At 33.5% G+C, this 25,923-nt stretch overlaps 1 protein-coding gene across 1 annotated transcript in view; it reads right to left on the reverse strand.

Moving 5' to 3' along the window:
- Nucleotides 1–25,923, reverse strand: part of LOC115964690 (ABC transporter G family member 11-like) — a 159,726-nt gene continuing 133,803 nt past the window's right edge. The window contains exon 9 of the mRNA XM_031083952.1: nucleotides 1–146. Within this exon, the coding sequence (XP_030939812.1) occupies nucleotides 1–146 (146 nt within the window). The remainder of the gene's footprint in view (nucleotides 147–25,923) is intronic.

The following is a 25,923-nucleotide window of genomic DNA, read 5'->3' on the forward strand; positions in this document are numbered from 1 at the left end:
TCACATCATCACATTGGTTAGGATTTCAAGGACCTCTTGATCATTAAGCAGATATTGAATTTTTCTATGCCACATATCATAGTTGGTTCCCTCAAGTTTCTCTCGTTTACTTAGATTAGCGACTACATTCTTAGTGGCCATGTTCACTACATTTATTACATGAGTTGAAATTAGCATGTGCATTTTTAAATTTTATTTCCAAAAATCCAACTAGACCATGATATTCCTTTCTACATAGTGAGATAAAAAATTTCACTAAGCTTATAATCATCTCTCACTATGTAAATTGGAATAACACATCTAATTGATTTTAAATAAAATTTTGTGAAGAATAAAACATCACACCATCCACATATTAAATCATACATATAACATGTGTCCATACATCTTTGTGCACAACACATTATGCAGTATCCCCACAACAAGAACGAAAGTGTGCCAAGTCTTGCTCTAGGTTGCCCAAAGCGTTGAACATACAAAATTAAGGCATTACATACCCAGGCGAAAATGGAACACTATCGATCCAAGCTAGATAGGGTTTACTATACCGATAAGATGGGCGAGACACATGGTGATGGAAATCTTGAACGTTATTGAGAATGAAATCTCACAGCTCTGTAATACCATTCGGCATTGTTTCATAACCCAGGCATTTTTAAAAGCCGGATTTACCCCTTTAGTAGATCGTGAGTAGGTCTGGTGAAGTTTAGGGAATTGGCATCATAGGTGGTGGTGGCATTTAGGGTATACTACCCAAAAACGACAGAAGAGGTGCCCCATTGGTTGTTGGGTCTGACCAAACACTTGTTGAAAATTTGAAAATTATAGGTAACCGTGAAACACGTCCCCTTACATGGCTTCATAGCCTTAATTTACATTGCCAAAAACAATGGCCCAAAAAAATAGTCAAAAACATGGCCCAAAAAATTACATATTCAAGTATCGGCCAAAATGGGCATTTGCCCCTTTCGCCAAAACTTTCCAGCAAAATGCCCATGTTCTGAAACTATCTAGCAAAATGCCCCCTGTTTTAAACCTGATTTTCTAAAAATCGAGTTTCAATGAAAAACTCAATTTTTAAAAAATCAAGTTATGTGAAATCAAACTTAAAAAAAATAATAATAAAATAAAATAAAAATACATGGAACTCAAGTTCCATGTAAAATTTCTCACATTACTCGATTTTCATCAAATCGAGTTTTTCATTGAAACTCGATTTTCTAAAAATCGAGTTTCAAAATAGAGGCATTTTGCTAGATAGTTTCAGAACAGAGGCATTTTGCTACATCTTTTGGGCAAAAGGGACAAATGCCCATTTTGACCTTCAAGTACCCTACTACAAAGATTCTATTTGTAATTAAAAAAAAATTTGGGGATGCCATGTTACCAAATAATTTCAAAAATTGTCTTATCCATCCACAATAACAATAAATAAAAATATACATGTTGCATAAATTACCAATACAATCTTTAACTATAGAGATGAGCCAAAGAGTCTCATAAACCCTTTGGACACATATTCATCAATGCATTCATATAATATCAATTCAATCATATCACAATATGTTAAAAAGACATCATAAATTAAATCAAAAATTAAATAAATTCCATGCATAATTATACAGAAAATTAGAAAACTAATTTCATAATTTTCTCATATTTTCACAATTTTATTTTAACATCATAGTTAAAAAAAATTGCCATCACAATTACATGTATTAAATATATGTCATACTAGAAAAAGAGGTCTAATAAACAAGAACATTTATAATATAATAAGAAAACCCACTGTGCATGTTATAACATTTGATTTTCATATAATTTTCTGTATTGTTATAACTTATAAGTTATTGCTACGTAAGCAATAACTACAAAATCCATATCTTGCAAAGTTTTCCTTTGTAAACTACTGTAAACAAATCCACATAGCATTTGTAAACAATAGTGTCAGACCCACATAGCCACTCAACGTGTGGCTTATTTCATTGCACAGTTTCCTTGTTGAAGGAAACAACAAGTATAAGAATTTGTGTGTAACTAATACACCAAGTCACCAACGTGGGGCTCATCACTTTCATTTATGGATAACCAATCAAGCACTAAGCAGAGTGGTACACGTATGGTAAACTACTACAAGACATTTTTAAATGAGTGAAAAACGTATTTTCGTTTACTGTTTGTGAAAGCTCGAAAATGTGTTAAAAACACAAGAGCTGTTTAGACCCCCAAATAAAAGTTATGGCTCGATAGATTTTACACTAACTTAATTCTAAGTGCGGAATAATGTAAATGCGAGTGGATAAACAAACAAGCTACTCTAACACATATTCATATAATCACAACAGTAAAATGAAATGTAAAAGAGTAGGGAAGAAGAGTGCAAATACAGATAACACGCCGATGTGTTATCGAAGAGGAAACCGAAAGACTCGGCGAAAAACCTCTTCGCCGCCCTTCAAGCAGTAATCGATCCACTAGACAATCAGTTGGAATACATGGATTAGCAAGGACCCTCCAAGTCTAATCTACCTACTGTATCTAAGCCCTCCAAGCTCCTACTCCAACAAGGCCTCTCCGGATCCCGCAACAAGCTCCATGTTGCATCTGTCATCCTTGGCTTCATCCAATGCTTCTCAGCAACACCAAAAACACTCACTACACTGAAAAGGTGTGGATTGTGTTTAGGTACAAATCTCCTCTCAAGGTATGATAATGGGAGAGGGGAGGAGAAGAGGTTATAATGATTTCTCTTTAAGGATGAGTAGCTCTCTCTCAAAAAGATGGGTGTTTGTTGTATAAAACCTATCTAGGGTTTTTCTCTCTGAATGGCCTCCTTTACATTTATGGATAATGAGGGTATATATAGCATGGGTGAAGGGTAAGCAAGTCACACTTAAAAAACCTCCAGGCAGAAAGTTTCATGACTATCTCGCGGGAAGGCCTTACCCGCGAGACACTCACGAAAATGATAGCCTGGCACGACTCTTCAGCTTCCAGACATGTGCTCCTCACATGGCTCTTTCGCGGGTTAGCTTCTCGTGAGCTTCTCGCGAAATCCACTGATTCTTCACCAACTTGATACTAAACCCAATACAATAAAATCCCCCAAAATACAAGGAATAAAATTAAAGCAATTACAACACTTTTTGTCATGGAATAAAGCCAACATAAAACATAACTGTAAATCACAACTTTACAATCTCCCCCTTTGGCTATTCCGTGACAAAATACCCTATAACAGACTCTAGACTTAAACGTGAGTTTGGGAACAATAACAAAACTCACTCACACCTAAATCTAAAACCAGTGTAGCACTTGGAATATATATACCTATAGTCTGAAACACTTGCACAAAACACATTAGACCCTCAAGGTAAATCAAGTGATAAAAGAACAAGTATAATATAACAAGTAAATTGCGATCAAGTAAACACAATAGAACATGTAAGCATATCTTGATCAAACAGGATCAGTCATTGAAGAATGACTACAATGAACATTTAGCAAGTAAATACTCATCCGGACATGCAATGCAATAAAGAGCAATCCCACGGATCAATTGCATGTCCAACACTTGACCAATGCAAAATACATGAAATATATGCATCTAGGAACAAGATCCTACTAGGGCACAAGAGCATGATGCGATGAAAGTAGCAAAGCATAGATGATACTAAACATAACTCAAAGCACCATAAAACAACGGGAAAACAAGTATAAAGTAAAACAAGGTTTTCTCATAAAAGAATGCCTTCTCCCCCTTAGTATATGCATCTCTCCTATGACTTTCTCCCCCTACAAATGTGCACGAGGCAAGGTTTTCTCATAAAATAATGTCTTCTCCCCCTTGGTATATGCATCTCCCCTATGACTTTCTCCCCCTACGAATGTGCACGAGGTAAAATTACTCCCCCTAAGAGTGTGCACATGAGTCATATAGAAATGACGATACAAACCTGTATACTCCTCGGTATACTTTTCCCCTTTTTGTCACGAATAGACAAAACAATCAAGAGGAAGGAGAGAAAGAAAAGAAGATATATGCAAGGGTATGATGCATGAGGGGTGCAAGATGAATGAGAAAATAAAACTCAAACAAAAAAACAAAGACATCTTAAAACATGCTACAAAGTATAAAGTATACATGACATGATAAGAATGATGGAACATAGGCATGACATAGACACAAGAACATATTATATGACTAAAAGGTCTAAAAAGACTTAACTAGCATGATTGAATGTAAAAACATGTCAAGTAATCAAGTGTGTGCAGCAAAGGTGCATCTAGTGTGCATGAAAGGTGCATCTAGTGTGCATGTGAGATGCATGACCAATGCATGTGCAAGCACTCAAGGGGCAAAGTGTGTAACACACACAACCAATGATTAAAACATGATAAACATGAAAAATTATGGTTATCCCCAAAGTTTGGTTCTAATCGGAGTCCAAAACAACAACAAAATGTCATTTGGGCATTTTATCAAACACATAGATTGCACACACTACACATGTATGTTAAACAATGCATGAACATATGAAAATCTTGCCTAAATACATGTTATTTTTGTCATAAGGGGCCAACATCCAAAGAAAATCATCATTTAAAACAAATTCCAATCAAAAAGATTGACAAAAATTAAGTTTTCCAACTCCCATTTGAGAAAATCCCAACTATGAACATAAAACCCCCAAAAGCATAATCTAAGGATCAAAATCAATAAAGAGTGTTAAATGTATGTTTTTAGACCCTTTAAAACACAATTGGATTAACCTAGTTAATTAGCCAATTTCTTGACCTTTTCAAGCAAAAGCATATTCTCAATCTTCACATTATTCAAAAGTTCAGTAGCATCAAATAAATTCACAAGCAAATTTTTCTTATCAAACTCAAGAGATGCAATTTTCTTTAAGCCTAATTCAACATTCATAGCATCCTTTGCAACAACTTTGCAAAATTTATTATAGGCTTCTTGAAGATCTGCATCCTTAGAGAGTTCCCCATCAGAAGGGTTCTGAGAGTTCTCCATCAGAAGGGTTCTCTTCAACAGACAAGCTTTCATTGACTACAGTAGTAGCAGTGAAAGCAATGAAGTTTTCATCCTCGTCACAACCAGACTCATCATCAGAAACTTCATCATCATTGAGGGTTACAACCATAGCCTTACCCATAGACCTCAAGTATGTAGGACATTCAAATTTCATATGACCATACCTTTGACATCCAAAACATTGAGGAGCAGAGAGATCATCATCAAATCCACTTGCCTCAACATCATCAACAGACTTGAGAGCCATTGATTTTGATTTGCTAGTCTTAGGTAGGTCCAACTCATAGGACTGAAGAGATCCTACAAGTTCATTAACAAGGATGGAATCCACATCCTTGCTCTTAGTGATGGTAGTCACTTTGGGTCTAAAATCTTCAGTTAAAGATCTAAGAATCTTCCTAATAATTTTAGGTTGATCATAGATTTCACCCAAGTTGTAAGCAAAATTAATAATATCATTGAGTTTAGCATAGAATTTATCAAAGGATTCATCATTAGACATTCTAATACTTTCAAATTTAGAAGTTAATTGCTGCAACTTATTAATTTTGACAGCCTTTGTGCCTTCATGCACAGTTTAGAGCATATTCCAAGCAGTGTGAGCAACCTCAACATTAGAGAATAAATTCTTCCATAGAAACAACGCTAAAGATAGCATTCATAGCTTTGCTATTGAACACGGCTGCTTCTTTTTGAGAAGTTTGCTACTCACTAACAGGAGTAGTGAGCTTCTTCCATCCGTATTCAACAGAGTTCCAGACTCACTCATCAATTGATTTCAGGAAGGCTTTCATCCTTACTTTCCAATAAGCATAATTATTCTCATCAAAGTGAGGTGGAATGACAAGAGAGCGTCCATGTTCCATGACAACAGGGGTCAAGGATTAGCTCAGAGATAAAAAGATCTTCAATAAAAAAGCAACCTGCTCTGATACCACTTGTATGTTTTTAGACCCCTTAAAACACAATTGGATTAACCTAGTTAATTAGCCAAGTAATTACTTAATCCAAATTTCAGATCTAGGTTAACACACAATCATATAATCATATCAATGTAAATTGCAGAATATAAAGAATACAAAGATATGATGACCTAGGAAACCAAACCGGTAAAAACCTGGAGAGAATTTAACCTAGCTATTCTTAAGATAAACCTGAATCCACTATGAAAGAATCGAATTTTTATAATAGGACTTAGACCACTGACATCCTATTACTACCCACTAGTAAAAATTTACTAACACAACCACGTGCAAGCTCCGAGACCACAGACTCCTTCTTTCTTGGATTCTCCAGCAAATACAAGCACACCCGCTTGTGTTTCTTTTAGCTCTTTAATGCAGCAACTGAAATGATTACCAAGTTCTCGACATAGTCTTGAATCTTGGAAACCCTAAGTATGTGTGAAGGCAACCACCTCTTGATTTTACAAAAGATTCACACACACAACATAATGGACAACCAAAAACGTGGTTAGGGTTTTCCCTTTTATACTTAAGACAAAACATAAAACCCTACACGTCATATGGGCTTGGGCAGAGTTGGAAAATTCTACAGAAAAACATTATGCTCGTGTTTCGATCGATCGAGTCTAATTCTTGATCGATTGAGCCAGACAGAATTGCACAGTAAATTCTGCAGTAACTCGATTCCAACTTTACATAAAACGCATATACTTTGAGCAAGTCTAAATAAGACCAAAACCTGTTTTGATCATAGATTGCCAACAATACAAATTAGAGTTCTAATACATTAGTTCCTAATCCTGAGAATCTAACAGTAAGTGTTACCTTAGAGATGTTAATAGAATGAAAAACACTTGAATTTAGTTGGGTTTTGATGTAGAAACATTAAACCAGGGGTTTGGGAGAAGATGGGAGAAGTTTAAAACAAATGTCACACGAAAAGCCCTTTAAAAAGCTGATCTGGAAATTTTCGCAGGAAGCTGACTCGCAAAATTTTTCGCGGGTAAGCCTTACTCGCAAGTTACTCGCAAAACAGTCGCAAAACTCTCTGTCCAAAGTTGAAAAAATTGAGATTTGGACCATATAACTCCCAGTTGAGCTTACACATGAAATGGGTCACGAAAACACCCAGAAAACATGTTTTTCATATGAAAACAACTTTAAAAACTTTGAAAAACATGAGTGATACAAATCACTTCCAAAAGCAAACAAAAAGAACAAATAATCTTTTTGGTTTGATTCACATATGGTTGAGCACACACACATCACATTTGAATATGTACAATCACACAAATGAAATAGATATTCATTGAACATTAACCTTGTGTGTTGTGTGTGTGAAGCAAGTGTGGAATAGTCCTTAGACCAAAGTGAAGCTTCAATGATCAATTCAATCAAGTCATACACAACTAGTACTAAGTCAAGTGGTCTATCTCAATTATAGAAATGACCATATATGACCTCCCATAAGAAAAAGATTACATATCTTTGAAACTTTTCATTTGGCTTTTTTACAAATCATAACATTTGATCATTTTTGAACAATACATCTCATTTTGAGATTGGTGCTTGAAATTTTTTATATTTCAATATTGAGAATAAGCCTTTGGCTTTCTAAGCATCATACATTTCAATACAAGAGTCGCTTTCCCTTTTTTCTAGTCAAATACTAGTATGTGCGACAGACTTTTGTAGCTCATTATCTCTTTTCATTTGGAGATTTACATTTGGTGAGCCCTATAGCAAAAACAAAAAAATAAAGTAGGAAGAGATATAGGCACAAGTCTATGTAAGTATCAAAACCATCAAGACTATTGACCAATCATTCATGACAAGCTTGAAGATCTATTTACAACAGTCATACATAGTTTTCAAGATTTTTCCCACACAGATATATGTGCATACATAACAAGCTAAACTCGTAAATGCACTACGCCATTAGTACGAAGGTACTAGGCCAAACTCACATGTGAAATGTGCTCGAATATATACGATCAAACTTTTTGAACTTTTCACTTTTTATGTGGTTTTAGATTTTTACACACACAAAACAAAGACATAAAAGTAAGATAAAAAACAAAAACAAAACAATGCATATAAAGAGATGCGTGATGCACAAATGCATGATAATGAACCATCTAATGCATGAAAGGTCCTACAAAAATCGAAAGAATTAGATCAAGGACCAAAAGAGTATAAACTCAACCATAGGAACCCTTCCTCATCCAAACGGAACGATTTTTTGGAATGAGTGTCTCAAGAGAAGTGAGACGAGGGTTGAAAGAATGAGAACTGGAGATGCACATAGTCAAAGAGTTAAGAGCATTAAACATTTTCTTTAACAACATGTTATTTTCACTCAAAATCGGTTTACTCTCTTTCGCACAACTTCCAAAAAGCTCAAGTTTTTCTTTTATTTTGATTCTTTTAAAAGTATGAAATTTAGAACATTGAGGTCTTAGATGACCAAAGGCACCACAATGGTGACAAACAATGTGTTTAGGTCCATTAGGCTTTTTGAGAAGGGATTTAGCAACATGGTTTTGTTCCCTCTTCAACATATGACATTGAGGTCTTATATGACCAATCACACCACAATGGTGGCAAGTTGGAACAAACTTAGATCCATCCAAAACCTTAGATTGAGACCTAAATGGAGGCTTTGACTTAACAACATTTCTCTCCACCTTTTGATTTTTTTTTATGTGGAGAAATGTACACCGATTTGTCCTTTGAGGTAGAACACACAATAGGCACAAAATCGGGTACTACAACATGATTGCAACATATATTTTCTTCCTTTTTAGCAACAGATTCAGCAATCAAACACCTGGCATGCATTTTAAGAGATTCATTTTCACATTTAAGATCGTTAACAAGTTTGTTAGACAAAACAAGTTTAGCATCCAAGTTTATATTCAAACATTCAAACTCTTTCAGCTTTTCAAGAGAATTTTCAGCAAGCTTCTTATACTTTTCAGCAAGCTTCTTATACTTTTCAACAAGCTTCTTATACTTTTCAACCAATTTGTTGGATTCATTTAGCTTAGCAATCAATTCATCATTTTCACAAAATAACTTGCTCAAATCCTTATTAAACTTCTTAGCCTTTTTCTTCAAGAGTTTGATATTAAGAATATCAACAACACCCAAGGATTCATGTAACATGGCATCACAATCATGAGGATAAATACTCATAGAGGCATTTTCACAAACACATGGCATGTTACAATTAACAATATCCATAGAAGCATACAAAGCATTATCCATGGCAAAACACACAAGGGGTCAAGGATCACACTTAGGTAATGAAACCAAATCGAGTATACCCACTCTGATATCAATTGAAAGCTCGAAAATGTGTTAAAAACACAAAAACTATTTAGACCCCCAAATAAAAGTTACAGCTTGATAGATTTTACACTAACTTAATTCTAAGTGCAGAATAATGTAAATGCGAGCAGATAAACAAACAAACTACTCTAACACATATTCATATAATCATAGCAATACAATGAAATGTAAAAGAGTAAGGAAGAAGAGTGCAAACATAGATAACACACCGATGTGTTATCGAAGAGGAAACTGAAGGACTCGGCGAAAAACCTCTCCGCTGCCCTCCAAGCGGTAATTGATCCACTATACAATCAGTTGGGATACATGAGTTAGCAAGAAACACTCCAAGCCTAATCTACCCGTTGTACCTAAGCCCTCAAAACTCCTACTCCAACAAGGCTTCTCAGAACCGTATCTTGTCTAACTCTCCGGATCCCGCAACAAGCTCCATGTTGCATCTGCCATCCTTAGCGTCTTCCAATGCTTTCCAGTAACACCAAAAACACTCACTACATTGAAAAGGTGTGGATTGTGTTTGGGTACAAATCTCCTCTCAAGGTATGATAATGGGAGAGAGGAGGAGAAGAAGCTACAATGATTTCTCACTAAGGATGAGTAGCTCACTCTCAAAAAGATGGGTGTTTGTTGTATAAAACCTATCTAGGGTTTTTCTCTCTGAATGACCTCCTTTACATTTGTGGGTAATGAGAGTATATATAGAATAGGTGAAGGGTAAGCAAGTTACACTTAAAAAACCTCCAGGCAGAAAGTTCTGCGACTATCTCGCTGGAAGGCCTTACCCGCGAGACACTAGTGAAAACGACAGCCTGGCATAACTCTTCAACTTCCAGACATGTGCTCCTCATGTGGCTCTTTCGCGGGTTAGCTTCTCGTGAGCTTCTTGCGAAATCCATTGATTCTTCACCAACTTGATACTAAACCCATTACAATAAAATCCCACAAAATACTAGGAATAAAATTAAAGTAATTACAACACTTTTTGTCATGGAATAAAGCCAACATAAAACATAACTGTAAATTACAATTTTACAGTTTATTAGGTTCTAAAACTTTTGAACAATTTGCAAATCGTGAACACAAACTTGTCGATATATATCCTAGAGTTTATAGGTTTTATTAGACAATGCTCAAGGTGATTCAAGTCAAGATTCAAGAACAAGTAAGTTGCAGAAAAAAGAATTCAAAAACTGCCTAGTTCGATCAATCGAAAGACAGGATCGATTGATCGAAATATGGTTCTACTGAATTCTATTTCAGCCCAAACTCTACTTAAACGTATTGGGTTTAAAGTAAAACACTCCTAGTATATAAAGGAAATCCTAAGCACATTTTTATAAGGCTTTTTAAAGAGAGAAGAGTGTGTCTCTTTGTGTCTAGGGTTTTGTACCCAAAAGCTCTCTCATGTTTTCTACCAGTGTTATTCCTTGAAGAATCTTAAGATCCGGTATTGTAGAAGTTGCTGCCTTCTCTAGTCATCAAAAGTGCTGATGATCTAAACCTCCAAAGGTGGTTTTAGAGTCACAAACAGGAGAGTTTGTGTTGTTAAACCTTTGAGTATGATCTCAAAGTGACAAATGTGGGTGTTTGTGTTTTTACAAAGGCCAAGGAAAAAAGTAGTCCGTAGACTCGGAGCTATCATAGGGTCGTGGTAGTAAGTTTTCTACTCGAGGTAACAATAGGATGTCAGTGGTCTAAGTTCTATTATACAAATTTCAATTCTTTCATGGTGGATTTGCTGTTTTACCTTGAGGATAGCTAGGTGAAATCCTCCCCAGGTTTTTTACCAGTTTGATTTTACTAGGTTATCATATTGTTGTGTTACTTATTTTCAGCACTTTACAATGATATGATATATTTGTGTTAACCTAGATTTGAATAATTTAACTAAGTAATCACTTGGCTAATTAATTAGGTCAATCTTGTTGTGTTTTAAGGGGTCTAAAAGTGTACAAGTGATATCAGAGCGGGTAGCTCTTTTGTTTTAGATCTTTTGATCTAAGAGTTGATCCTTGATCCCTGTTATCATGGATAATTTTAAGCGTCTTACTGTATTTGATTGTGATATTTTGAATAAAAAGGACACTATTGTTTTAGTTGATCTTTTTGAGGCTTGTGAAAGGAATTTGCAGGATTTCAGTCTTTCTCAGAAGATTGGTGTAATCCCTTAAATACACTCTGCTTCTCATGGATTTTCACCTACAAAGCCGAAGACTCGTGCTATATGGGTGAGAAAAGACTTGCTAAGGTGAGTGTTGTTTACTTGTCCTTGTTTTAATTCTTTCAATTATTTATGGACATATTTTGTTTATGTTTTTAGGTGTTTTTTTTTTATTAAAAAAAATCCAAAAACATTGAAAATTTTTCAAAAAGGCAAAAATATTTTATTTTGTGTCTAGTTTTATTTTTCATGAGGATTACATGAATTATGATATCTCTCTCTTGATTTAGAATATGCTTGACATTATGGAGAAACTTGAATAGTATGTGTTATATAAGTGTTAAGCTATTTTTGATTTTGTGTGAGTATGTACTAGTTTGTACATGTACTCATGGGTTAATTAAGAAATTGATATTTTTTGTTTGTGTTGATGTTTTTTAATTTTTTGAATTTTTTTGCTTTTTTTTTTGGAATTTTATTTCCCGGGTCGAGTAGGAACAAAATTCAGGACTAAATTTTTTTTTTTTCTCTTTCTCGGCCTATCTCATCCCGGTTTGAATAGAAATAATGTCATAATGATGTTTTTTTAATTTTTTGGATTTTTTTGCTATTTTTTTAAAAATTTTCTAGCCCGGGTCGATTAGGAACAGAATTCGGGACTAAAATTTTTTTCTCTCTTCCTCGACCTATCTCTTCCTGGTTTCGATAGAAATAATGCCAGAATGATGTTTTTTAATTTTTTGAATTTTTCTACTATTTTTTTTTTTTTTGGAATTTTCTAGCCCTAATCGGGTTGGAACGGAATTCGGGACTAAAATTTTTTTCTCCCACTCTCGGCCAATCTCGTCCTGGTTTCGATAGAAATAATGCTGAAATGATGTTTTTTTATTTTTTAAATTTTGTTGCTATTTTTTTTGGAATTTTCTAGCGCAGGTCGGGTAGGAAAGGAATTTCGGACTAATTTTTTTTTTTTTTCTCTTTCTCGGCCTATCTCAAACCGTTTTGGAAAGAAATAATGTCGGAATGATGTTTTTTAATTTTTTGAATTTTTTTGCTATTTTTTTTTAATTTTCTAGCCAGGCTCGAGTAGGAACAGAATTCAGGAATAAAATTTTTTTCTCTCTTTCTCAGCCTATCTCATCCTGGTTTCGATGGAAATAATGCCGGATTGATGTTTTTTTTAATTTTTTGAATTTTTTTTGCTATTTTTTTTGGAATTTTCTTGCCCGGGTCGGGTAGGAGCGGAATTCGGGACCAAATTTTTTTTTTTCTCTTTCTCGGCTTATCTCATCCCGGTTTGGATAAAAATAATGCCAAAATGATGTTTTTTAATTTTTTGAATTTTTTTGCTATTTTTTTTTTGGAATTTTCTTGCCCGGGTCGGATAGGAACGAAATTCGGGACTAAAATTTTTTTCTATCTTTCTCGGCCTATCTCATCCTGGTTTGGATAGAAATAATGCCAGAATGAAGATTTTTGATTTTTTGAATTTTTTTGCTAAATTTTTTGGAATTTTCTAGCCCTGGTTGAGTAGGAACGAAATTCGGGACTAAAATTTTTTTTTCTCTTTCTCGGCCGATCTCATCCCGGTTTTGATAGAAATAATACCTGAATGATGATGTTTTTAAATTTTTTGCTATTTTTTTTTTTTAATTTTCTAGCTCAGGTCGAGTAGAAATGGAATTTGGGAATAAATTTTTTTTTCTCTTTCTTGGCCTATCTCATCCCAATTTGGATAGAAATAATGCCAGAATGATGATGTTTTTTAATTTTTTGAATTTTTTTACTAATTTTTTTGGAATTTTCTAGCCTGGGTCGGGTAGGAACGGAATTCAGGACTAAAATTTTTTTCCATCTTTCTCAGCCTATTTCATCCTGGTTTGAATAGAAATAATGCTGGAATGATGTTTTTTAATTTCTTGAATTTTTTTGCTAATTTTTTTGGAAATTACTAGCCCGGGTCGGGTAGGAACGGAATTCAGAACTAAAATTTTTTTTTTCTCTTTCTCAGCCTATCTTATCCTGATTTGTATAGAAATAATGTCGGAATGATGTTTTTTAATTTTTTGAATTTTTTTGCTATTTTTTTGGAATTTTCTAGCCCGGGTCGAGTAGGAACGGAATTCAGGACTAAAATTTTTCTCTCTCTTTCACGGCCAATCTCATCCCGATTTGGATAGAAATAATGCCGGAATGATGGTTTTTAAATTTTTGAATTTTTTTGGCTATTGTTTTTGCAATTTACTAGCCGGGTCAGGTATAAACAGAATTCGAGCCTAAATTTTTTTCTCTCTTTCTCGGCATATCTCATCCTAGTTTGGATAGAAATAATGCCGGTATGATGTTTTTTAATTTTTGGAATTTCAATGCTATTTTTTTTGGAATTCTCTAGCCCGGGTCGGTTAGGAACAGAATTCGAGACTAAAATTTTTTTCACTTTCTCGGCCTATCTTATCTCAGTTTCGATAGAAATAATGACGGAATGATATTTTTTTTAATTTTTTTGCTATTTTTTTGGAATTTTCTTGCCTGGGTCGGGTAGGAACGGAATTCAGGACTAAAATTTTTTTCTCTCTTTCTCAGACTATCTCATCCCGGCTTGGATAAAAATAATGTCGGAATGATGTTTAAATTTTTGGAATTTTTTTGCTATTTTTTTTTGGAATTTTTTTGCCCAAGTCGAGTAGGAACGGAATTCGGGACTGAAATTTTTTTTTCTCTTTCTCGGCCTATCTCATCCCAGTTTGGATAGAAATAATGCCGGAATGATGATGTTTTTTAATTTTTTGAATTTTTTTGCTATTTTCTAGCCCGGGTCGAGTAGGAACGGAATTTGGGACTAAAATATTTTTCTCTCATTCACGGCCTATCTCATCCCGGTTTGGATAGAAATAATGTCGTAATGAGTTTTTTTATTTTTTGAATTTTTTTGCTATTTTTTTTGGAACTTTCTAGCCCGGGTTGGTTAGGAACGGAATTCGGGTATAAAATGTTTTTCTCTTTCTCGGCCTATCTCATCCCGGTTTCGATAGAAATAATGCAGGTTTATGTTTTTTAATTTTTTAAAATTTTTTTGCTATTTTTGTTGGAATTTTTTGCCCGGGTTGGGTAGAAACGGAATTTGGGACTAAATTTTTTTTCTCTCTTTTTCGGCCTATCTCATCCCGGTTTGGATAAAAATAATGTCGGAAATATGTTTAATTTTTTTGAATATATTTGATATTTTTTTTAGAATTTTCTTTCCCGGGTCGGGTAGGAACGGAATTCGGGATTAAAAGTTTTTTATCTCTTTCTCGGCCTATCTCATCACGGTTTGGATAGAAATAATGCCGGAATGATGTTTTTAAATTTTTTGAATTTTTGTGCTATTTTTTTTAGAATTTTCTAGCCCGGGTCGGGTAGGAACGAAATTTAGGAGTAAAATATTTTTCTCCCTTTCTCAGCCTATCTCATCCTGGTTTGGATAAAAATAATGCCGGAATGAAGTTTTTTAATTTTTTGAATTTCTTTACTATTTTTTTTGGAATTTTCTAGCTCGGGTCGAGTATGAACGGAATTCGGAACCAAAATTTTTTTCTCACTTTCTCGTCCTATCTCATCCTGATTTGGATAGAAATAATGCCAGAATAATGTTTTTTAATTTTTTGAATTTTTTTGCTATTTTTTTGGGAATTTTCTTGCCCGGGTCGAGTATGAACGGAATTCGAGACTAAAATTTTTTTTTATTTTTGTCGAAATTTTCTTGCCCAAGTCGAGTATGAACAAAAGTCGGGACTAAAATTTTTTTCTCTCTTTCTCGGCCTATCTCATCCCATTTCGGCTAAAAATAACGCCAGAAAGAGGTTTTTTAATTTTTGAATTTTTTTGCTATTTTTTTCGGAATTTTCTTGCCCGTGTCGAGTATGAACGGAATTCGGGACTAAAATTTTTTTCTTTTTCTCGACCTATCTCATCCCGTTTTGGCTATAAATAATGCCGGGAGAAAGTTTTTTAATTTTTTGATTTTATTTTCTATTTTTTTTGGAATTTTCATGCTCGGGTCGAGTATGAACGAAATTCGGGACTAAAATTTTTTTACCTCTTTCTTGGCCTATTTGGTCCCGTTTTAGCTAAAAATAATGCCAGGAAGAGGTTTTTTAATTTTTTGAATTTTTTTGCTATTTTTTTCGGAATTTTTTTGCCTAGGTCGAGTATGGACGGAATACGGGACTAAAATTTTTTTATCTCTTTCTCGGTCTCCCTCAACCCGTTTTGGAATGAAATAAAGCCGGAATTAACTTTTTTTAATTTTTTTAATTTTTTTGCTATTTTTTTTGCAATTTTCTAGCTCGGGTTGGGTAGAAATAGAATTCGGGACTATTTTTTTTTTTCTCTTTCTCAGCCTATCTCATCCCGTTTTGGCTAAAAATAATGTCGGAAAGAGGTTTTTTAGTTTGTTGAAATTTTTTGCTATTTTTTTCGGAATTTTCTTGCCCGGGTCGAGTATGAATGAAATTCAGGACTAAAACTTTTTTCTATTTTTTTCGGCCTATCTCATCCCGTTTTGGCTAAAAATAATACCGGAAAGAGGTTTTTTAATTTTTTCAATTTTTTTGATATTTTTTTCGGAATTGTCTTGCCCGGGACGTGTATGAACAGAATTCGGGACTAAAATTTTTTTCTATTTTTTTCGAAATTTTCTTGCCCAGGTAGAGTATGAACGGAATTCGGGACTAAATTTTTTTTTTCTCTTTCTCAGCCAATCTCATCCCGTATTGGCTAAAAATAATGCCGGAAAGAGGTTTTTTAATATTTTGATTTTTTATTCTATTTTTTTCGGAATTTTCTTGCCCGGGTTGAATATGAATGGAATTCGGGACTAAATTTTTTTTATCTCTTTCTCGGCCTATTTCATCCCGTTTTGGCTTAAAATAATGCTAGAAAGTGGTTTTTTAATTTTTTTGTATTTTTTTCGGAATTTTCTTGCCCGGGTCGAGTATGAACGGAATTCGGGACTAAAATTTTTTTCTCTTTTTCTCGGTTTATTTCATCCCATTTTCGCTAAAAATAATGCCAGAAAGAGGGTTTTTAATTTTTTTGCTATTTTTTTCGAAATTTTCTTTTTCGGGTCGAGTATGAATGGAATTCGGGACTAAATTTTTTTTTCTCTTTCTCAGCCTATCTAATCCCGTTTTGGCTAAAAATAATGCCAGAAAGAGGTTTTTTAATTTTTTGAATTTTTTTGCTATTTTTTTCAGAATTTTCTTGCCCAGGTCGAGTATGAACGAAATTCAGGACTAAATTTTTTTTCTCTTTCTCGGCCTATTTCATCCTGTTTTGGCTATAAATAATGCCAGTAAGAGGTTTTTTAATTTTTTGAATTTTTTTGCTATTTTTTTCGGAATTTTCTTGCCCGGGCCAAGTATGACGGAATTCAGAACTAAATTTTTTTTTCTCTCTTTCTTGGCCTCTCTCAACCCGATATGGATAAAAATAAAGTCGGAATTAACATTTTTAATTTCTTGAATTTTTTTGCTATTTTGTTTGGAATTTTCTAGCTCAAGTTCGGTAGGAACAGAATTCAGGACTAAAATTTTTTTTTCTCTTTCTCGGCCTATCTCATCCCGTTTTGGCTAAAAATAATGCTGGAAAGAGGTTTTTTAATTTGCTGAATTTTTTTGCTATTTTTTTCAGAATTTTCTTCCCTGGGTCGAGTATGAACGGAATTCGGGACTAAATTTTTTTTCTATTTTTTTGACCTATCTCATCCCGTTTTGGCTAAAAATAATGCCGGAAAGAGGTTTTTTAATTTTTTGAATTTTTTTGCTATTTTGTTCGGAATTTTCTTGCCCGGGTCGAGTATGAACGGAATTCGGGACTAAAATTTTTTTTTCTCTTTTTCAGCCTATCTTATCCCGTTTTGGCTAAAACTAATGCCGGAAAGAGGTTTTTATAATTTTTTGAATTTTTTTCTTTTTTTTTTTTTTCGTAATTTTCTTGCCTGGATCGAGTATGAACGGAATACAGGACTAATTTTTTTTTTCTCTTTCTCAGTCTCTCTCAACCCGTTTTGGAATGAAATAAAGCCGGAATTAACTTCTTTAATTTTTTGAATTTTTTTGCTATTTTTTTTGGAATTTTCTAGCTCGGGTTGGGTAGAAACAGAATTCAGGACTAAATTTTTTTTTTCTCTTTCTCAGCCTATCTCATCTCGTTTTGGCTAAAAATAATGCCGGAAAGAGGTTTTTTAGTTTGTTGAATTTTTTTGCTATTTTTTTCGGAATTTTCTTGCCTGAGTCGAGTATGAATGGAATTCGGGACTAAAAATTTTTTCTATTTTTTTCGAAATTCTCTTGCCCAAGTCAAGTATGAACGAAATTCATGACTAAAATTTTTTTCTCTCTTTCTCAACCTATCTCATCCAGTTTTTGCTAAAAATAATGCCGGAAAGAGGTTTTATAATTTTTTGATTTTTTATTCTATTTTTTTTCGGAATTTTCTTGCCCGAGTCGAGTATGAACGGAATTCGGGACTAAAATTTTTTTATCTCTTTCTCGGCCTATTTCATCCTGTTTTCGATTAAAATAATGCTTGACAAAGGTTTTTTAATTTTTTGAATTTTTTCGCTATTTTTTTCAAAATTTTCTTGCCTGGGTCGAGTATGAACGGAATTCGGGACAAAATTTTTTTTTCTCTCTTTCTCAGTTTATTTCATCCCGTTTTAGCTAAAAATAATGCCAGAAAGTGGTTTTTTAATTTTTTGGCTATTTTTTTAGGAATTTTCTTGCTCGGGTCGAGTATGAATGGAATTCGGGACTAAAATTTTTTTTTCTCTTTCTCAACCTATCACATCCCGTTTTGGATAAAAATAATGCCAGAAAGAGGTTTTTGAATTTTTTGAATTGTTTTTACTATTTTTTTCGGAATTTTCTTGCCCGGGTCGAGTATGAACGGAATTCGGGACTAAATTTTTTTTTTCTCTTTCTCGGCCTATTTCATCCCGTTTTGGCTAAAAATAATGCCAGAAAGAGATTTTTTAATTTTTTGAATTTTTTTGCTATTTTTTTCGGAATTTTCTTGAACGGGTTAAGTATGAATGGAACTCGGGACTAAAATTTTTTTCTCTCTTTCTCGGCCTCTCTCAACCCAATATGGACAAAAATAAAGCCGGAATTAACATTTTTAATTTTTTGAATTTTTTTGCTATTTTGTTTTCAATTTTCTAGCTAGAGTTCGGTAGGAACAGAATTCCGGACTAAATTTTTTTCCTCTCTTTCTCGGCCTATCTCATCCCGTTTTGGCTAAAAATAACGCTGGACAAAGGTATTTTAATTTGCTTAATTTTTTTGCTATTTTTTTCAGAATTTTCTTCCCCGGGTCGAGTTTGAACGGAATTCAGGACAAAAATTTTTTTCTATTATTTTCAGCCTATCTCATCCTGTTTTGGCTAAAAATAATGCAGGAAAGAGGTTTTTTTAATTTTTTGAATTTTTTTGCTATTTTTTTCGGAATTTTCTTGCCCGGATCGAGTATGAACGGAATTCGGGACTAAAATTTTTTTCTCTCTTGTTCGGCCTATCTCATCCCGTTTTGGATAAAAATAATGCCGGAAAGAGGTTTTTGAATTTTGTTACTATTTTTTGAGGAATTTCCTTGCCCGAGTCGAGTATGAACGGAATTCGTTACAAAAATTTTTTTCTATTTTTTTTGAAATTTTCTTGCTCAAGTCCAGTATGAACAGAATTCGGGACTAAAATTTTTTTCTCTCTTTCTCGGCCTATCACATCCCCTTTTTGTTGAAAATAATAACAGAAAGAGGTTTTTTAATTTTTAAAATTTTTTTGCTATTTTTTTCGAAATTTTCTTCGCTGGGTCGAGTATGATCGGAATTCGGGACTAAAATTTTTTTCTCTCTTTCTCGGCCTATCTCATCCATTTTTGGCTAAAAATAATGACAAAAAGAGGGTTTTTAATTTTTTGAATTTTTTTGCAATTTTTTTTTAATTTTCTTGCCTGGGTCGAGTATGAACGGAATTCGGGACTAAAATTTTTTGTTTTCTTTCTCGACCTATCTCATCCCGTTTTGGATATAAATAATGTGGAAAGAAGTTTTTTAATTTTTTTATTTTTTTTCTACTTTTTTTAGAATTTTCTTGCTTGGGTTGAGCATGAACAGAATTCGGGACTAAAATTTTTTTCTCTCTTTCTCGGCCTATTTCATCCCGTTTTGGCTACAAATAACGCCAAAAAGAGTTTTTTTAATTTTCTGAATTTGTTTGATATTTTTTTCAGAATTTTCTTGCACGGGTCGAGTATGAACGGAGTTCGGGACCAAAAGTTTTTTCTCTCTTTCTCGGCCTATCTCATCCCGTTTTGGCTATAAATAACGTCGGGAACAGGTTTTTCAATTTTTTGAATTTTTTTGCTTTTTTTTTTTCGAAATTTTCTTGCTCGGGTTGAGTTTGAATGGAATTCGGGACTAAAATTTTTTTCTATTTTTTTCGAAATTTTCTTGCCCAGGTCGAGTATGAACGGAATTTGGGATTGAAATTTTTTTCACTCTTTCTTGGCCTATCTCTTCCCGGTTTGGCTATAAATAATGCCGGAAAGAGGTTTTTTAATTTTTTGAATTTTTTTGCTATTTTTTTCGGAATTTTCTTGCCCGAGTCGAGTATGAACGGAATTTGGGACAAAAATTTTTTTCGATTTTTTTCGAAATTTTCTTGCCCAGGTCGAGTTTGAACAGAATTCAGGACTAAAATTTTTTTCTCTCTTTCTCGACCTATCTCATCCCGTTTTGGCTATAAATAATGCCAGAAAGAAGTTTTTAAATTTTTTGATTTTTTTTCTATTTTTTTCGGAATTTTCTTGCTCGGGTCGAGTATGAAAGGAATTCAAGACTAATTTTTTTTTTCTCTCTTTCTCGGCCTATTTCTTCCCGTTTTGGCTATAAATAATGCCAGAAAGATGTTTTTCAATTTTTCAATTTGTTTTCTATTTTTTTCGTAATTTTCTTGCTCGGGTCGAGTATGAACTAAATTCGGGACTAAAATTTTTTTTCTCTCTTTCTCGGCCTATCTCATCCCATTTTGGCTATAAATTTTGCCGGAAAGAAGTTTTTTAATTTTTTGATTTTTTTTTTCTATTTTTTTCGGAATTCTCTAACCCAGGTCGAGTATGAACGGAATTCGAGACTAAAATTTTTTTTTTTCTCTTCCTCGGTCTATTTCATCCCGTATTGGGTATAAATAATGCTAGAAAGAGGTTTTTTAATTTTTTTATTTTTTTTATTTTTTTCAGAATTCTCTTGCTCGAGTCGAGTGTGTACGGAATTCGGGACTAAATTTTTTTTTTCTCTTTCTCTACCTCTCTCAAACCGTTTTGGATAGAAACAATGCTGGAATTAACTTTTTTTATTTTTTGTATTTTTTTGCATTTTTTTTTTTGGAATTTTCTAGCTCGGGTTGGGTAGGAATAGAATACGGGACTAAAATTTTTTTTTTCTCTTTCTCAGCCTATCTCATCCCGTTTTGGCTAAAAATATTGCCGGAAAGAGGTTTTTTAATTTTTTGAATTTTTTTGCTATTTTTTTTCGGAATTTTCTTGCCCGGGTTGAGTAAGAACAGAATTCCAGAGTAAAAGTTTTTTCCCTCTTTCTCGGCCTATCTCATCCCGTTTTGGCTATAAATAATGTCGGAACGAAGTTTTTAATTTTTTTAATTTTTTCGCTTTTTTTTTCGGAATTTTCTTGCCCGAACCGAGTTTGAACGGAATATTGCACTAGAATTTTTTTCTCCCTTTCTCAGTCTCTCTCAAACCGTTTTGGATATAAACAATGCTGGAATCAACATTTTTTGTTTTTTGAATTTTTTTGCTACTTCTTTTTGGAATTTTCTAGCTCGGGTTTGGTAGGAACAGAATTCGGGAGTAAACTTTTTTTCTCACTTTCTCAGCCTATCTCATCCCGTTTTGGCTAAAAATAATGCTGGAAAGAGGTTTTTTAATTTTTTGAATTTTTTTGCTATCTTTTTCGAAATTTTCTTGCCCGGGTCGAGTATGAACGAAATTCGGGACTAAATTTTTTTTTTCTCTCTTTCTCGGCCTCTCTCAACCCGTTTTGGATAGAAATAAAGCCGGAATTAACTTTTTTAATTTTTTGAATTTTTTTGCTATTTCTTTTGGAATTTTCTAGCTCGGGTTGGGTAGGAACAGAAATCGGGATTAAAATTTTTTTTTTCTCTTTCTTGGCATATCTCATCCCGTTTTGGCTAAAAATAATGCCAGAAAGAGGTTTTATAATTTTTTGAATTTTTTTGCTATTTTTTTTGAAATTTTCTTGCCCGGGTCTAGTATGAACGTAATTTAGGACTAAAATTTTTTTCTCTCTTTCTTGGCCTATCTCATCCCGTTTTGACTAAAAGTAGTGCCGGAAAGTGGTTTTTTAATTTTTCGAATTTTTTTGCTATTTTTTTCGGAATTTTCATGCCCGGGTCGAGTATGGACGGAATTCGGGACTAAATTTTTTTTTTTTCTGTCTTTCTCGGCCTATCATATCCCGTTTTAGCTAAAAATAATGACGGAAAGAGGTTTTTTAATTTTTTGATTTTTTATTCTATTTTTTTCGGAATTTTATTGCCCGGGTCGAGTATGAACGGAATTCGGGAAAAAATTTTTTTTCTCTCTTTCTCGGCCTATCTCATCCCATCTTTGCTAAAAATAATGCCAGAAAGAGGTTTTTCAGTTTTTTCAATTTTTTTCAGAATTTTCTTGCTCGGGTTGAGTATGAACGGAATTCGGGACTAATAGTTTTTTCTATCTTTCTCGGCCTATCTCATCTCGTTTTGGCTAAAAATAACGCCGGAAAGAGGTTTTTTAATTTTTTTGATTTTTTTTGTATTTTTTTCGGAATTCTCTTGCTCGGGTCGAGAATGAATGGAATTCTGGACTAAAATTTTTTTTTCTCTCTTTCTCGGCCTATTTCATCCCGTTTTGGCTATAAATAATGCCGGAATGATGTTTTTTAATTTTTCGATTTGTTTTCTATTTTTTTCGCAATTTTCTTGCTCGGGTCGAGTATGAACTAAATTCGGGACTAAAATTTTTTTTCTCTCTTTCTCGACCTATCTCATCCCATTTTGGCTATAAATTATGCCGGAAAGAAGTTTTTTAATTTTTTAATTTTTTTTTCTATTTTTTTTGGAATTCTCTTGCCCAGGTCGAGTATGAACGGAATTCGGGACTAAAATTTTTTTCTCTCTTCCTCTGTCTATTTCATCCGATTTTGGGTATAAATAATGCCAGAAAGAGGTTTTTTAATTTTTTTTTCTATTTTTTTCAGAATTCTCATGCTCGGGTCGAGTGTGTACGGAATTCGAGACCAAATTTTTTTTTCTCTTTCTCAACCTCTCTCAAACTGTTTTGGATAGAAACAATGCCGGAATTAACTTTTTTTATTTTGTGTATTTTTTTGCATTTTTTTTTTTGGAATTTTCTAGCTCGGGTTGGGTAGGAACAGAATTCGGGACTAAAATTGTTTTCTCTCTTTCTCGGCCTATCTCATCCCGTTTTGGCTAAAAATATTGCCGGAAAGAGGTTTTTTAATTTTTTGAATTTTTTTTGCTATTTTTTTTTGGAATTTTCTTGTCTGGGTCGAGTAAGAACGGAATTCCGGACTAAAAGTTTTTTCCCTCTTTCTCGGCGTATCTCATCCCATTTTGGCTATAAATAATGCCGGAAAGAGGTTTTTTAATTTTTTTGGATTTTTTTCGGAATTTTCTTGCTCGAACCGAGTATGAACGGAATTCGGCACAAGACTTTTCTTCTCTCTTTCTTGGCCTCTCTCAAACCGTTTTGGATAGAAACAATGCTGGGATCAACATTTTTTATTTTTTGAATTTTTTTGCAATTTTTTTTTTTTGGAATTTTCTAGCTCGGGTTTGGTAGGAACAGAATTCGAGAGTAAAATTTTTTCTCTCTTTCTCAATCTATCTCATCCCGTATTGGCTAAAAATAATGCCGGAAAGAGGTTTTTTAATTTTTTGAATTTTTTTGCTATTTTTTTCGGAATTTTATTGCCCGGATTGAGTATGAACGGAATTCGGGACTAAAATTTTTTTCTCTCTTGTTCGGCCTATCTCATCCCGTTTTGGATAAAAATAATGCCGGAAAGAGGTTTTTGAATTTTGTTGCTATTTTTTTAGGAATTTCCTTGCCCAAGTCGAGTATGAACGGAATTCGTTACAAAAATTTTTTTCTATTTTCTTCGAAATTTTCTTGCGTAAGTCCAGTATGAACAGAGTTCGGGACTAAAATTTTTTTCTCTCTTCCTCGACCTTCACATCCCGTTTTTGCTGAAAATAATACCAGAAAGAGGTTTTTTAATTTTTAAAATTTTTTTGCTATTTTTTTCGAAATTTTCTTCGCTGGGTCGAGTATGATCGGAATTCGGGACTAAAATTTTTTTCTCTCTTTCTCGGCCTATCTCATCCTTTTTTGGCTAAAAATAATGACAAAAAGAGGTTTTTTAATTTTTTGAATTTTTTTGCTATTTTTTTTTAATTTTCTTGCCTGGGTCGAGTATGAACGGAATTCGGGACTAAAATTTTTTGTTCTCTTTCTCGACCTATCTCATCCCGTTTTGGATATAAATAATGCGGAAAAAAGTTTTTTAATTTTTTGATTTTTTTTCTATTTTTTTTAGAATTTTCTTGCTTGGGTTGAGCATGAACAGAATTTGGGACTAAAATTTTTTTCTCTCTTTCTTGGCCAATTTCATCCCGTTTTGGCTACAAATAAAGCCAGAAAGAGGTTTTTTAATTTTCTGAATTTGTTTGATATTTTTTTCAGAATTTTCTTGCACGGGTCGAGTATGAACGGAGTTCGGGACCAAAAGTTTTTTCTCTCTTTCTCGGCCTATCTCATCCCGTTTTGGCTATAAATAACGTCGGGAACAGGTTTTTCAATTTTTTGAATTTTTTTGCTTTTTTTTTTTCGAAATTTTCTTGCTCGGGTTGAGTTTGAATGTAATTCGGGACTAAAATTTTTTTCTATTTTTTTCAAAATTTTCCTTCCCAGGTCGAGTATGAACGGAATTTGGGATTGAAATTTTTTTCACTCTTTCTTGGCCTATCACTTCCCGGTTTGGCTATAAATAATGCCGGAAAGAGGTTTTTTAATTTGTTGAATTTTTTTGCTATTTTTTTCAGAATTTTCTTGCCCGAGTCGAGTATGAACGGAATTCGGGACAAAAAAATTTTTCTATTTTTTTCGAAATTTTCTTGCCCAGGTCGAATATGAATAGAATTCAGGACTAAAATTTTTTTCTCTCTTTCTCGGCCTATCTCATCCCGTTTTGGCTATAAATAATGCCAGAAAGAAGTGTTTAAATTTTTTGATTTTTTTTCTATTTTTTTCGGAATTTTCTTGCTCGGGTCGAGTATGAAAGGAATTCAGGACTAATTTTTTTTTTCTCTCTTTCTCGGCCTATTTCTTCCCGTTTTTGCTATAAATAATGCCGGAAAGATGTTTTTTAATTTTTCGATTTGTTTTCTATTTTTTTCGTAATTTTCTTGCTCGGGTCGAGTATGAACTAAATTCGGGACAAAAATTTTTTTTCTCTCTTTCTCGGCCTATCTCATCCCATTTTGGCTATAAATGATGCCGGAAAGAAGTTTTTTAATTTTTTGATTTTTTTTTTCTATTTTTTTCGAAATTCTCTTACCCAGGTCGAGTATGAACGGAATTCGAGACTAAAATTTTTTTCTCTCTTCCTCTGTCTATTTCATCCCGTATTGGGTACAAATAATGCCAGAAAGAGGTTTTTTTATTTTATTTTTATTTTTTTAAGAATTCTCTTGCCCGGGTCGAGTGTGTACGGAATTCGGGACTAAAATTTTTTTTCTCTATCTCGACCTCTCTCAAACCGTTTTGGATAGAAACAATGCCGGAATTAACTTTTTTTATTTTTTGTATTTTTTTGCATTTTTTTTTTTTGGAATTTTCTAGCTCGGGTTGGGTAGGAATAGAATTCGGGACTAAAATTTTTTTCTCTCTTTCTCAGCCTATCTCATCCGTTTTGGCTAAAAATATTGCCGAAAAGAGGTTTTTTAATTTTTTGAATTTTTTTTGCTATTTTTTTCGGAATTTTCTTGCCCGGGTTGAGTAAGAACGGAATTTCAGAGTAAAAGTTTTTTCCCTCTTTGTCGGCCTATCTCATCCCGTTTTGGCTATAAATAATGCCGGAAAGAGGTTTTTAATTTTTTTAATTTTTTTGCTTTTTTTTTTTTTTCGGAATTTTCTTGCCCGAACCGAGTTTGAACGGAATTTGGCACTAGAATTTTTTTCTCCCTTTCTCAGCCTCTCTCAAACCATTTTGGATAGAAACAATGCTGGAATCAACATTTTTGATTTTTTGA

This window comes from Quercus lobata, chromosome 10 (assembly GCF_001633185.2).
Source record: "Quercus lobata isolate SW786 chromosome 10, ValleyOak3.0 Primary Assembly, whole genome shotgun sequence".
NCBI lineage: Eukaryota > Viridiplantae > Streptophyta > Magnoliopsida > Fagales > Fagaceae > Quercus > Quercus lobata.